General features: G+C 35.5%; 1 protein-coding gene across 1 annotated transcript in view; it reads right to left on the bottom strand.

The window, feature by feature from the left end:
- The window catches only part of LOC108753728, a 35639-nt gene that overhangs the window by 22100 nt on the left and 569 nt on the right, over positions 1–12970 (bottom strand). Inside the window, exon 2 of the mRNA XM_018495590.1 lies at positions 12155–12319. Coding sequence (XP_018351092.1) covers positions 12155–12319 — 165 coding nt within the window. The remainder of the gene's footprint in view (positions 1–12154; positions 12320–12970) is intronic.

Here is a 12970-nt window from a genome sequence, read left to right as displayed (position 1 = left end):
ATATATATCACAGAAAGAAAGTTTTACTGAAGGTTTTACTGAAGGATCTAAAAATTTAGCTAGAGATACAGATTTGAAAATAATTTTGTTCAACCATCCAAATAATTACGTATAAGAATCTCAAACATGATGAGTACTGCAGAACGTTTTGACATTCTAGTTTAGTTTTGCATTCATAGCGTAGTTTGAGCATTCTACATAATTATTTTGATAGTCCAATAAAATTATTTCCAAACGTGTATCTAGCTAAATTTTTAGTTACTTCAGCAAAACTAGCCTTTCTGTATATATACATATACATATATATATATATACACGTTATGCACAAAATTCTACTTCAGATAATTCGAGTATAAATAATTGATTATTAAATCTGCCACGATAATGTTATACGTTTTATTATATCTGCATGTTTAAGCACGAACGTTGCGAAAAATATCGAGGGCAAGTAAATTTCGAATATCAAGCCCGACTAGCATGCGGAGGCGGTGCAGCGGAATAAATTTGATAGTTCATCGATACTTTCCCGGGGGATTCTTTTTGACGCCATGAGGTTCGCAAACAACATCGAAATATAATTAACTGTTCTGCGGTCTCGTGCGTTACCCAGTTTAATTCGACATGTTAAATTGGTTCGACCTCACATGCATCTGTGCACCAGGAATGCCTATTATTCAACGGCTCATTGCTAAATCGTGCGTGCCTTTGCTAACTTATTTGTTACTAAAAAGAAGTGAATGTCCTTCATCCATCTCGTTGTGGCATGGCGGAAAAATGGAAAAGAAAAATAAGGAAGTAGGATTTCACGCGCAGGTACATTCCTCACGCGTGGATAAACATGTCAGTGGCAGTCGACTGACAGTCGATAGCAAATATATTCCTCGAAGACATTCAAAAATTTTTACACAATTGTTCTCTCACAGACGACCGAATGTGATTGTACAGCATAACGGAAGTCGAGGAGACGAAACATCGTGGGATGTCAGAAATTCTTATTTGCATACACGTTTTATTCTTGCAGACGACGCGCTTATTGTACATTGCGAGTCCCAGTGACATATTCAATTTTACAAGTTGATAACGATGATTTGGCTGTAATGCTGCCCGTGCTGGGCATTAACTAAATATGTTCTAATTATAATAGGTGATTAATGTGTACAATAGCGGAATAGATTGCAATTAATTTATCCGTTGCGAATACATTTTGCAAACAATAAACTATTATCATGCCTTAACGCACTTTGACGTATTTCCGATTATAACGATAATAAACGAGACAAAACGATTCGCGCGAATCCTGTACTGCTTATACAAATAATTACGTTCAATTAATAGAATTATCGTATAGGGTGTTTCACATAAATCAGATATTCTTTGAACAACATTATATTGAGAAAAAATTCTGAAAATAAACGAATCAGAGATTCTGATCATATCACTCAGAATTCAGAATCAGAATCAAGATTATTATATAATTAGACATTTGGTTATCTCAAATATAATTATAATAGATTTAACCAGAAATTTTTGATTTGTCTATTTTTAACCAGAAATTTTTTTCTAGTGTATACGAAAGTAAAAAAAAAATTATTTACGATGTATTTATTATTATTACGATTGTATTTACGATGATGCGTTCACAGTAACGTTTTACACATTCAAGAAACGTTTTAAAAATTTAATAAAATAAAGAATAAATGTCAATTTCAAATTTCTGCAATTTTGCTTTTTAATTTTAATTACTTTTATTTTTAGCAGATATTTAATTTATAATCTGTTTACTAAAATGCATAATATTTAGAGGAAAAGAAATTTGCACAGTAAAAGAAAATCCTCTGCGAAGGAAAAGTTTATTTCATTTTTGTCACGCAGTCTGTGGGAACATTTGGTGATCCTGGGCCACTGTCTAGAAATGCCAGTCAAATGTACAGACGTCATGTCAATTCCAAGAGTGACACTTAATTGGATTCGTTGAATCATTGATGTTTTTTTGCAAAACTTGTGACGATGAAACATATTTATTTAAATATTCCTGATTTCCAAGAAGATAACAATCTATCTTGGCATTAAGTTTTGCTTCTTTATAATATTGTCATGACTTTCCGCTCAATCAAAATGATTAATCTAAGTGGATGGTCTCGATGCGGACTCAATTTGCTTAAAGATTTGTCTCATTTACCGGTTAATCAGGATCAAACGGTCTCGTAAATAATTTGAGCGTCACGTGCTCGGCGCGACCGTGCTAATCATCTGTCACGCTAAATATATCTCGCAAGATCATAACATTTATATAACTATATGAGTCGCATAAATTATCGTTACTAATGGAGGTTCACCATTGAAAGAAATAGCAAACGCTTTTGATTTATTGATTTTTCCTTAATACATTAATTCTCTTGACAGTGCACAATTGATCAACGAATCCCAACGGCGGGTATTGCTGCAAAACCGTTTCAGACCTCTGTTAGCAGGTGGTGCTGTACAACAGGAAAGGCTCTCTGCTTTACCACCTTATCGATGTTAAACATATATACATAGAATGCATCAGAACAAATTTATAATAATAGCAAAATTTTGCTTCAAGTTACATGTATTTGTTTTCCCTTGATAAGCAAAATTGTCATCTAAAGCAAAGATGTTTCTGCATCACATAAAATAGATCGCGTTCCAGATTAACGCAAAGATTGAGTATTACAATCGATGATGAATCAGAGACACTTGTCAATACTTTAAAAGTATTGATTTACTTTTTAGCTTTAATAGAAAGCGTGGAAATATTTAAAAAAATAGTAAAAGCTAATTAAATTTGAATTAATTTTGAGTCACAAATATATCACCTGTTATAGATTTCAAGCGTTGATTCTATAGCCTGTCTATTTGCTAATATACATTCTACAAAATAATTAGTAACGATCGTTTACGAACTCATACGAGAATTCATACGTAATATGGTGATGTCACGGAGTAGCGATAATAAAAATAAACCCATCGCAGAACGCTGCGGCGCATTCGCAATACTTTGCTTTTATAATATAATACTGGGGGTTCCGCCGGAAATCCAACTGTAAAATGTACAGGGATTCCCTTGGGGGCTCTTGTCCTGTAAAAAGCGTGCACTTGACGATATATCTTGCGAAGGCTGCAGAGGAAACTGTTATCCGAGATACTTTGCACCGCGAATTTCGATACCATCGACATCGCTTTAACGATCCGCACGAAACTAAATTGAATAGAGGGCTCGATATCGATCCTACGTTCTCGTAACCCGATTAAAGCCTTCATAGTTATTGGAAACTTCACACGAGTTATTGGAAAATTATTCGCTGCCCCATTAAATTAACATGTAAAGTTAAATCCGACGTCATGAAATTGTTGCGTCCAAAATTTTTTATTTACTGATCCTATTTTAACTGTCTCATTTTTTATTTCAATCGTTTTATTGAACGAATAGAGTAATTAATTAATTGATTAATATTTAGCTGAAATTAGTAGTTCAGTAGAATCGTTCTGCCATCAATCAGATGCACATTTTCCTGCGATTAAATCGCATCATTATTTAGAGGCAATGTAATGTAATCGCGGCGTGCTAGGTATTATAAATGCAGTTTGCAGTTATCCAAAGTTTATGTATACTTAGGTGTATAGACGATGGGTTATAAAATTATAACGAAATGTTATATGCATATAACGCAAAGTATATACCTTATATGATTCATCGGAGGTAATAGTGTCCCGCTCTTTCGGACGTAAACGCGCGCGGACACGACTTACGGAAGTAATTTCTGTCGGGGAGAATTCATATTGCCGATTCGACCTTCGAATCGAGCGTTCTCGATGTGCGTTTTAAAGAGGCGGTTGATATCACCGTGACGGAAACGACGCGTACGTGCCGAGCTTGGGAAATTAATGTGCAACGTCACGTTACGAGTTTCACTGAATGTGTCTGACGCATACGCGCGTGCATCCGAGCATCGGGTCTGCGGCCGGGGCCACCCTCAGTGAAATTATAGCGTCCGATGCACACTGTGCACAGACCTATAAAATCTAGTAGGTTATCGATTAGGCTCCTACTCTCGCCGCTCGCTGTTGCGAATCTGGATATGCCCCGGCCCATTCACCTGAATATCCACACAGCAACGACGACGACGGCGACGACGGTGGCCATGACAACGGTGGCGGTATGCCACCTGATTTAGGTCAACGAATCGAACAATCGTACCTTTTTCGCGTAACTTCCTTTTTCAATTAGTCATTAGACAGATCTGCGGTTTACGACGCTGCGCATACAGCTATTTTCCATTTTTTTGCCTGATCGGATCGGCCCGATTGACATGCTGATGTCTTTCTTGGAGATTGCCGGCAACGTATCTCATACATATCTTGCTTTAGCATTCGACAGATTCAGAGTAAACATGTATATAAAGATTTCTGATAAATTTAGTAAGACATATTGAAGATATTCTTATGTCTATTTTTATCAACGTAGAATAACTTTAATCTTGGCTCAACTTATTCTTTATTTTTTAGTATTAAGAATTGGAATTAGTTTGTGTCTAATGCTCGCTTCTATCAATGTAGATTAATTTTAATCTTGGCTTAATTTACTCTTTATCTTTTTTTAGTTCTGAGAATTAGAAAAGATGAGTAAAAACCGAGATTAAAGTTAAACTCGGTGGAAACGAACATTAGATATAAAATAATCTAATTCGTAGAACTAGAAAAAGATAAAGAATGAGTTGATCCAAGTAAGTTAATTTACGTTGTTGGAAGGGCAGGCATTAAATATAAACTAATTAGGAAGAGATGTGTAGGCAAGCATTTGGTAAAAATTCGGAATAAATATACATCTAAAACTACTTGAATTTAGGAATCTTATGATAAGAATATTGGAAGTCTTTTTAGAATTTAGATACAAACTAATTAGGAAGAGGTTTAGATAATTTTTGTACACAACAAAAGCCTTCGTCAGGATATATATTGTTTGCTAAATTACTAATTAATTACTAATTAATTGCAAGCCGTGTAAAATAAGTCATGTGATATCACTAAAAAATATGCACTTATTAATCGATCGTCAAGATTAGTGCGATGTAAGAATAGTCACGTTGCCTATATAAATCCATCGATTTCTCAGAGGTTCATTCCGACCCGCCCACGCGTTCCCTAAAAAAGAATTATCCTATATGGCAGCCACCAGGTAGACCATCTGGCGCCGGGGAGGGTGTGCGCTTATGAAAATATATTTTAAGTTCGTCCCGTGAATCGCGCCGCCACTTTCATCCCCTTCGTGCTTCAAGTCTTACGTGACCTGCGGTATTAATCACGTCTCCCCAAGGGTAAGGTCGTTTATTGGACGCGAATCGGGGCTCACGCTCATAATCTCTGACGTAGACGTCTGCGATTGCCGAATGAAGGCTTCTTTTTCTCGCTTCGGACTCGCCGACAATTCGCCACCCTCTTCTTCGTGAATTATATACACACGCAAGTGCGCCTGCACGTGTTCAAACTTCAGCGTGTACCCACGCTTCTGCGGCCATGACCGGCATGCTGGGTGGTCTCACCGTTGTACGCGCACCCCTTAGATCCGTGACTGTTACCGCTACGATGACAAATGTTATCGCGCTCTCTGATGACGTAACGGCGCGTGTTAATGATATCGCGTGCTAGTTTCGGACGTCATGCCTAATTATTGCTAACTATACCGCTAAATCTGTTTGGAATCGATCCGAGAGTGCTGTAACCTTCCGATTTAGACTTCCGTAGATGTCAGCGAGCCGATTTTTAAATGGATTTTCGCGGCGACGAGCGATATTGGTTACGTGACGATTTAACCAAGTTTTCTACTATTCAATGATTCGGCATAATCGATTGAACGTGATAATGGAAAATATGAATTCGCCGATTCGATCGATTGCCCAAATGGCACGCTTGCGCCAACGTTCGAATCCGTCAACACGGAAGTAATATATAACTATGAATGTGAACTTTTGTTTACATTCATTTACGTGCTGCAGCATCGACAATGGCCTCGATATTAAATGGGGAAAAAAAAAAATTTATTGCCATCTAATGAATTTGCAATTTTAAGCAAGCCGTAATATTGAATTTATGATGCATGTAGAATTTATTTATTATAACTATACTATATATATATATATATATATAACGATAGTATCTGCCGCTTGTTACCGACATTTAATGGTTAAATAAATATCAGCCGAAAGTGTGCTCCGAAAAATTTATTTTTGATAATCCTGGAAAGAGATGGTTGCTTTTGCCTACAAATCGATTGCCTACAGTATCGTTTGCCAATTACTTTTGCCGACAGTTCGTTTGCACATAAAAATTATTGCCTACAGTTCGATTGCCTACATGCACTTTTGCACACAAATAAAAATTTTAGAAATGGAGTTACTTTTGCCTACATGTATTATTGCCTACAGTTCGATTGCTTACAAGCACTTTCGCGCACAAATATAAAATTAAAGTTAAGTAAGAAAATAGTTTATATTTTTAGGAAATCTGTCATATGAACAGTGGGGTGTCAGCGTAGACAGTGTCCGCTTGGAATATTTTTCTAAAAAAATCTGAATCAACCCCCATTTTTTGGTGTGAGATGGCCCTCATTTCGCGTGGAAGGTTGTGAGCTGTAGGCAATAAAGTATGTAGGCAATCGAGCTGTAGGCAATGATAATGTAGGCAAAAGTAACTCTGTTTCTAAAATTTTTATTTGTGCGCAAAAGTGCACGTAGGCAATAGAGCTGTAAGCAATAATTTTTGTGCGCAAACGAACTGTCGGTAAAAGTGATGTAAGCAAACGATACTGTAGGCAATCGATTTGTAGGCAAACGGGATCCCCTCTCCTGGAAATAGCAAAGTATAAACTAACTATATAATTTCGAAATATTATCTTTTATTTATACGTAAGAGCATTTGAAATTAGTACAACTGTTCTATTTTTAAGCTCTGTGTTATACAACTCTTGTTAAAGGTTAAAATACCGATCTTCGTTTCAATTTTTCTTAAGAATTTCTCTTCATCTCTCCTTTTCTTATTTTCTCGAACAAATATTGATATTGTGTAATATGATCCGATGATTACACTGATACAAATAAAAGAGAAAAACACGTAACTCTGGATTATTCTTTACATTATTTTGTGCAATAATTTTTATTTTATAAAAATGGTAAGTTTTTAAGTGACCTAAATTTTTCTTTTATATAATAATGATTGATGTTCTATAATACTCATAAACTGAACACACTAAAGATAGCTTCCAGTTTTGCACCGAATATTTTCTCTTTTTTTAAAGATGTACACTTTCCAATGTATCAATACTTTGATTTTGAAAATAAGCGCGTTCGTGATGACGACAAAGCGGTCGTGTCGTTTGCAATAAAACATACACGACAGCACATGTTTTCGCGTAAAATGTCAGATTGCCCTTCGGGCTAGGATGTCAAATAACGCGATATCGATCATCGTATATTACACAGGATGGTCCAGATCTCGCGATTCCGAATTCTTTGACACAGATTTGCCGCTGATCTTATCCTCTAGCTAAAATATAACCGAATATTAATTCTCTTCATAATTTTTTTATTCTTGCAGTATTAAGTATGTTTCTTAATATTGATAGAATATGATAAATTATCAGTTATATGAAGTAATATGAAGAAGTAAAATAATTGAGTTTTTCTCAAGTATTATTTTATGGGCTTAGGGACGATAATCATACTTCTCTATTAAATTCCAGTTTAAGAAACATTTAATTATTTTTAAAATATATAGTTATCTTTTGCAAATTAACTGCCTACCTTATTTCATTTTTGTCACAGATGCAAACGCACTTCTAATGTATGAATTTTTTTCTACCTCTCTTATTTCTAATTCTAAAGCTAGCATAGAAAATTCTCTATTAATCTTGCATTAGGAGTAATGCGCTAAATACAGGCGAAATACGCATTAACCAAAGCACTTTGTGTATCGATGTCTAACTAACATCGTTTTTGTGTCCTAAAACTGTAGTGCTGTGGGACTCGGCCGACATTTATTGTTCGATCATGATGCCATTATACAATAGGGGGGCGTATGACACGCCTGTATATGGTATACACACAATTCATCGTATGCGGGGGCAGCAGAGAGAAGGTGCAGAGAGTTGCGTGGGGGGACAGAGGAAATGCTGTGGAATGCGGGATAAAACCAGATCAATACCGGCGAAAGCCGGTGACACGGTCGCGAATTCGTGGCACATACGAAATCGTGAAAAAGAACGGATGGAATCGAACAGCGAAGTGGCATCGTGATTGCTGCGCTGACACATCGTAACCGTAATGTGCGAGAGGCTTGAAAATGTGGAACTCGTCTCCTGCGTACCTTACTTCGCGCTTTTGTACTTGCGTCGTCTTTACATTCCTTAGAAAATTCACACGAACACCATAACTATATTGTGTAACTACGTCGCTGTGTGCACATTGAACCTGATATAAATCACAATCTTCATTTCTCTGATTCTATCTCTTTCGAGCAAGATCGATACTCGGCCTCCGAGAAGATGTCATAGGGAATTTGTTACTGTTACATAAAATAAGTAACTTTACTGATGTAGAATAGCGAACTATTTGTTTGTGACGTTTTTGCGACATGAAGTATACTTAGCGCCGAGGCAATGCCGTGTTTCCTGATACATATGTGCCAGAAATGTTTGATACTAACTCAGATGAGAGAAGAGTATTGTATATAAGAACGAATTCTTTTCAAAGATTTTTTTATTTTTTACTACAAAAAGTTGAGAAAATTTATTGTTTGCTACTTCATAGCGTCCAAATATGTTTGTTAAAATCGGTCTAAAATTAATTGAAAAGCAATTTAAAAAAATCAAAATTTGCTAAAGAAAATCACATGTTTAGCAAAATATTTACTAAAATATACATATTTTTGTACGTATTTTCGATTTTAAACACGAGAGAGAATATTATTTTCAAAATATTTTTCCACAATTTGAAGATAATTCCTGTGCCTTTATTTCTATTAGATACTAAATGTTATCGAATCCCGTAGAATATTTAAATATAACATTCGCGAAACTACTAACTTTGATGAATTTTCGTCGCATATTTTTCCGTCTTTTCATCCGTTTCTCGTTGTTAAACGCAATGATCGATATTCACTTCAACGAAAGCCGATACTATCGCTTTCATGACTCACGTGATCTTTTTAGCATAACGGCTTCTCGTGGTTTTTTTTAACTTGCCGGAAGTATACCGCGTGAGCACTGCGGTAAGCTGCATAAATATGTAGCATCCAGTACATGGCGGCAGCGAGGGTGGAGTAAGACTATTCTGACGCAAGTTGAGCTGCAAATGCACTCTCTTCTGTCATGACTAAACAATGTAAATGCGGTTTAGTGTCTATGAACGAATCGACATTTCGACCTTAACTATTCTACGTCAATACTATACGTAATATTGTGCGAAACTGAATGCAATTTTATTCGAATAATAGAAAGTGAATAAAAACGACAAGAATTCTGGGATAGAATAAGAATATTTCTAAGTCATATAGATGATTGAATTAATTGCATTTTACTTTACGTAATAATTTATTTTACGTTGTGCAAGTAAAAATATTTTATTTATATTTATTGCTGCCTTTAAGAATATTTTAATTGTTATTCGAATAATATAACGAAATAATAAATAGTATAATATAAATAAACAATTTTGAAAAATAAACTTTGGAAAAGATTGTGAGGATAGAGAATAAAATAAGTTATATTAAAGCAAAAATAATTATTCGCGTTAATTACAAGGCTCCAATAAAATATTCGATTTTATATTGCAGTTCAAAGAGATTATTTTATTTGACGTAATTCTCTAATAGTCTAGTAGCGTCGAATTTCCTCGATCAGAATCTCTTCCGTGTAATCAAACTGCGTAACTGTCTTATCTAAATAAAGCTCATTGGGAGTACATCAGGCTTTATGTGTGCGAGCAAATCGAAACTTTGACCTCGACTACCTCACGTCACGCGAATCGAAACTTTACGTAGTAATTCAGAATAAAGAAGTTGAGTCGCTAGAGGTAATTCAAGTTCAGCGGAAACTCGTAATTCATGCAATGCATTGTAACTTTGTAAGTCGATATCTAGCTCCGGACGAGTCTCCCTGTGCATAACGTACGTCATTGTGTTGGCAGCGCATCAACGCGTCTTCAATCTTGGTGATTGTTATTACGTCAGCTCTATCGAAACATCTCTCGTGTAGTAATTTAGAATAAGGAAGTCAGTTCATTAAGCGCGGAGACTTGGTGATCGATCGGTTGCTCATTACTTCAGCTAAGCTCCGCGGTGCAACTTTGTGCATTGTTACAGCTGCATTTTACACAAGGGAGAACGATAATTTCGCGACCTTTACCCGCTCTAAATTCATCGAATAGAAAACGTATCGGGAGTGGCTCTGGGGATGAGGCAATCGTTGAAATTGAGTTAAATGCTTGACACAAGCTCGCACCCACGCTTCTTATCGCAGTCTAATTAGCTTCGGTAAAATCCTCTCGTGTTCCCAGAATACCCGTACTGAATACCCACAGCTGTACCACAACACAGTAAGTCCACCTACTCGTATTAATCGTCCGCCTATTAATCATGCTTTCTCGGGTAACTCCATGAATGCCGTTCCACGGCGTTTGCAGTTTTCCATCTCTCCATTATAACGTAATACATAAATATTTATTGATTTACATCAGAGAGACTGCTATCTTATTCGCCGCTCATTTCTTCGACTACACCGAGCTCTCTTCCGATGGTGCAATTTTCTTTTGATCGATCTTTTATTTTTACCGCCAGTCGAACCCGCTCTGCGGCACATACATTAGAGAACAACTGATGAGATCGTATATTGAATCCATAATGTTTTCGTTTGGTATAAGTGAATTTTTGGACTTCTATTTCGATCTCGGATCGAAATTATTCGAAATTTATACATGTCTATAATTATATTATATTGAACGTTTCTCTTTTTATTTTAAATTGAAATTCAGCAGTTAGATATTTAACAGATTTAATATAATTTACGTGATTTTAGCGTGAAAAAGTTCGAATATAAATAATATATTTATTAAACTAACGTTTGCGAATTATACAACATAGATTTTACTATTTCTCTGTAAAAATCATTAATTTAATTTATGACCAATTATTTTCGATATTGCATGTTCGTCATACTTAACTTTGCGTCCTCTGTTGAGTCGTGTTACAAGAATAGCGAACGATTGATCGTACGAGCACAACTGCCGCTACGAATTACTAATCAAGTATCGTAACAACGAGCAATATTTATCCCGATGTGGAACGAATGTCCGCGAGCCATGTAATCGATGTGACTTTCTGGCAATCGAATCGCATGTACTTTTCGTTCAGTCGTCGAAGCTATAAATAAAGCCGTTAAATTCTGTGTAAACCCCCATAAAATTCTTTCACGATTTATCACGTCGTTTTATCATGTTTATTGTTGCTTTAGGAAAGCGTATGCGAGAGGCCATACGATATAAAAAATATGAAGCAAACCAATTTACATTTTATTAATTAGTTCCAAATATAAATATAGCCGTACGAATATATTTGCTCATTATTTGCGTAAATAATTTTCTATGAAAAGAAAATGCTATGTATTATAAATAGCTACGTGCAGGTAATAATTTTGGATAATACATCGTATGTAATTTAATTTACTTAATTTTATGGAAATCGGAAAAGTTTATGGAAACAGCAAAAGTTTAAAGACATTATTAGATAAAAGTTACATTTATCGATGATAACTTTAAATCCGAGCTCAGTTTCATTGATTCTTTGTCTCTTTCTAAAAGTCAAAGTAGGTAGGAGAAGACGAACACACAGTAAGTTAAATTACGATTATTAAATCACGGAAGTTAACCGGTACTGATGAAACCGGCTATGAACGACGCAAAGGAAAACGAAATTAAGGTTAATAATAATTTAATTGTGTGGATTGGTTTCTATTTTCTTTTCTTTTTTTTGTTGCGAAGAGAAATAGATTTCTTCAGATAAATTATTGGTGGCTCGTTTTTTTTTAAGAAGAAAGATCCTAGAATATTACGATAAACGTACTTGATATATACTTTGTAACATGTACTTTTGTCGTGTCGCTGTCGCATGAGCTTCAAGCTCGCCTTTTTTCCAACGTCGAGCACATACAAAGCCAGGAACACGAAGCGCTGATTGGCGGGACGGATAAAAATGTGCTAAAGAAAGGCGCACGGCGAAAACAAAAAAGGTGATGACGGTGGCGCGGATCAACCTGTGAGCAAGCCACATGAAGCGTAAGAGAGGAAGGTTCATACGTGGTGGGTGTGTACATCGATACGTTTATTAAGTACAACTAATACAAGGATCGCGAAGAGCTTGGATATGAACGCAGAGCGCGTGTCCTCGTGGACGTTTAGCTTCGTCGTCCGAGACTAAAATCGATCGTCTTCGAGCGAGTTCACCGATGGCAACATCCAAAGCACAGCGTGTGTCAGCAATAACATTATTTATTTGCATACATATAAGAATACATATATAGAATACACCAAAAGTCGCGCGTTTTCTTACAGCTGTAGAGATTTTTGTAAAGTTTCTTTAGTTTTTTAAGATTTTTATATATTTTGATTGAAAATCGAGCCTTTAATTATAGTTACCTTTAATTAAAGATTATTTAATTAAATTATTTGAAAAATAATGATTATTTGTTTAAACTTCTATTCAATGCAGTAAAACTCAGTAAGACTTTTATGTCGATGTAATCTTTTGTTGAAATTTTAAGACACTCAGTCAATTCCACATTCAGAAAAGAAGACATACCGATGGCAACTTAATAGCAAGTACAAGTTTTATATAAACATTAATTTATTGAATTATGCATGTTAATATTAGATATGAAACTTATCACCTTCATAGTTGCTATGAA

This window comes from Trachymyrmex septentrionalis, unplaced genomic scaffold (assembly GCF_001594115.1).
Source record: "Trachymyrmex septentrionalis isolate Tsep2-gDNA-1 unplaced genomic scaffold, Tsep1.0 scaffold71, whole genome shotgun sequence".
Taxonomy (NCBI): domain Eukaryota; kingdom Metazoa; phylum Arthropoda; class Insecta; order Hymenoptera; family Formicidae; genus Trachymyrmex; species Trachymyrmex septentrionalis.
Note: the sequence above shows the minus strand (reverse complement) of the source record. Positions and strands in the feature narration are given on the sequence as shown.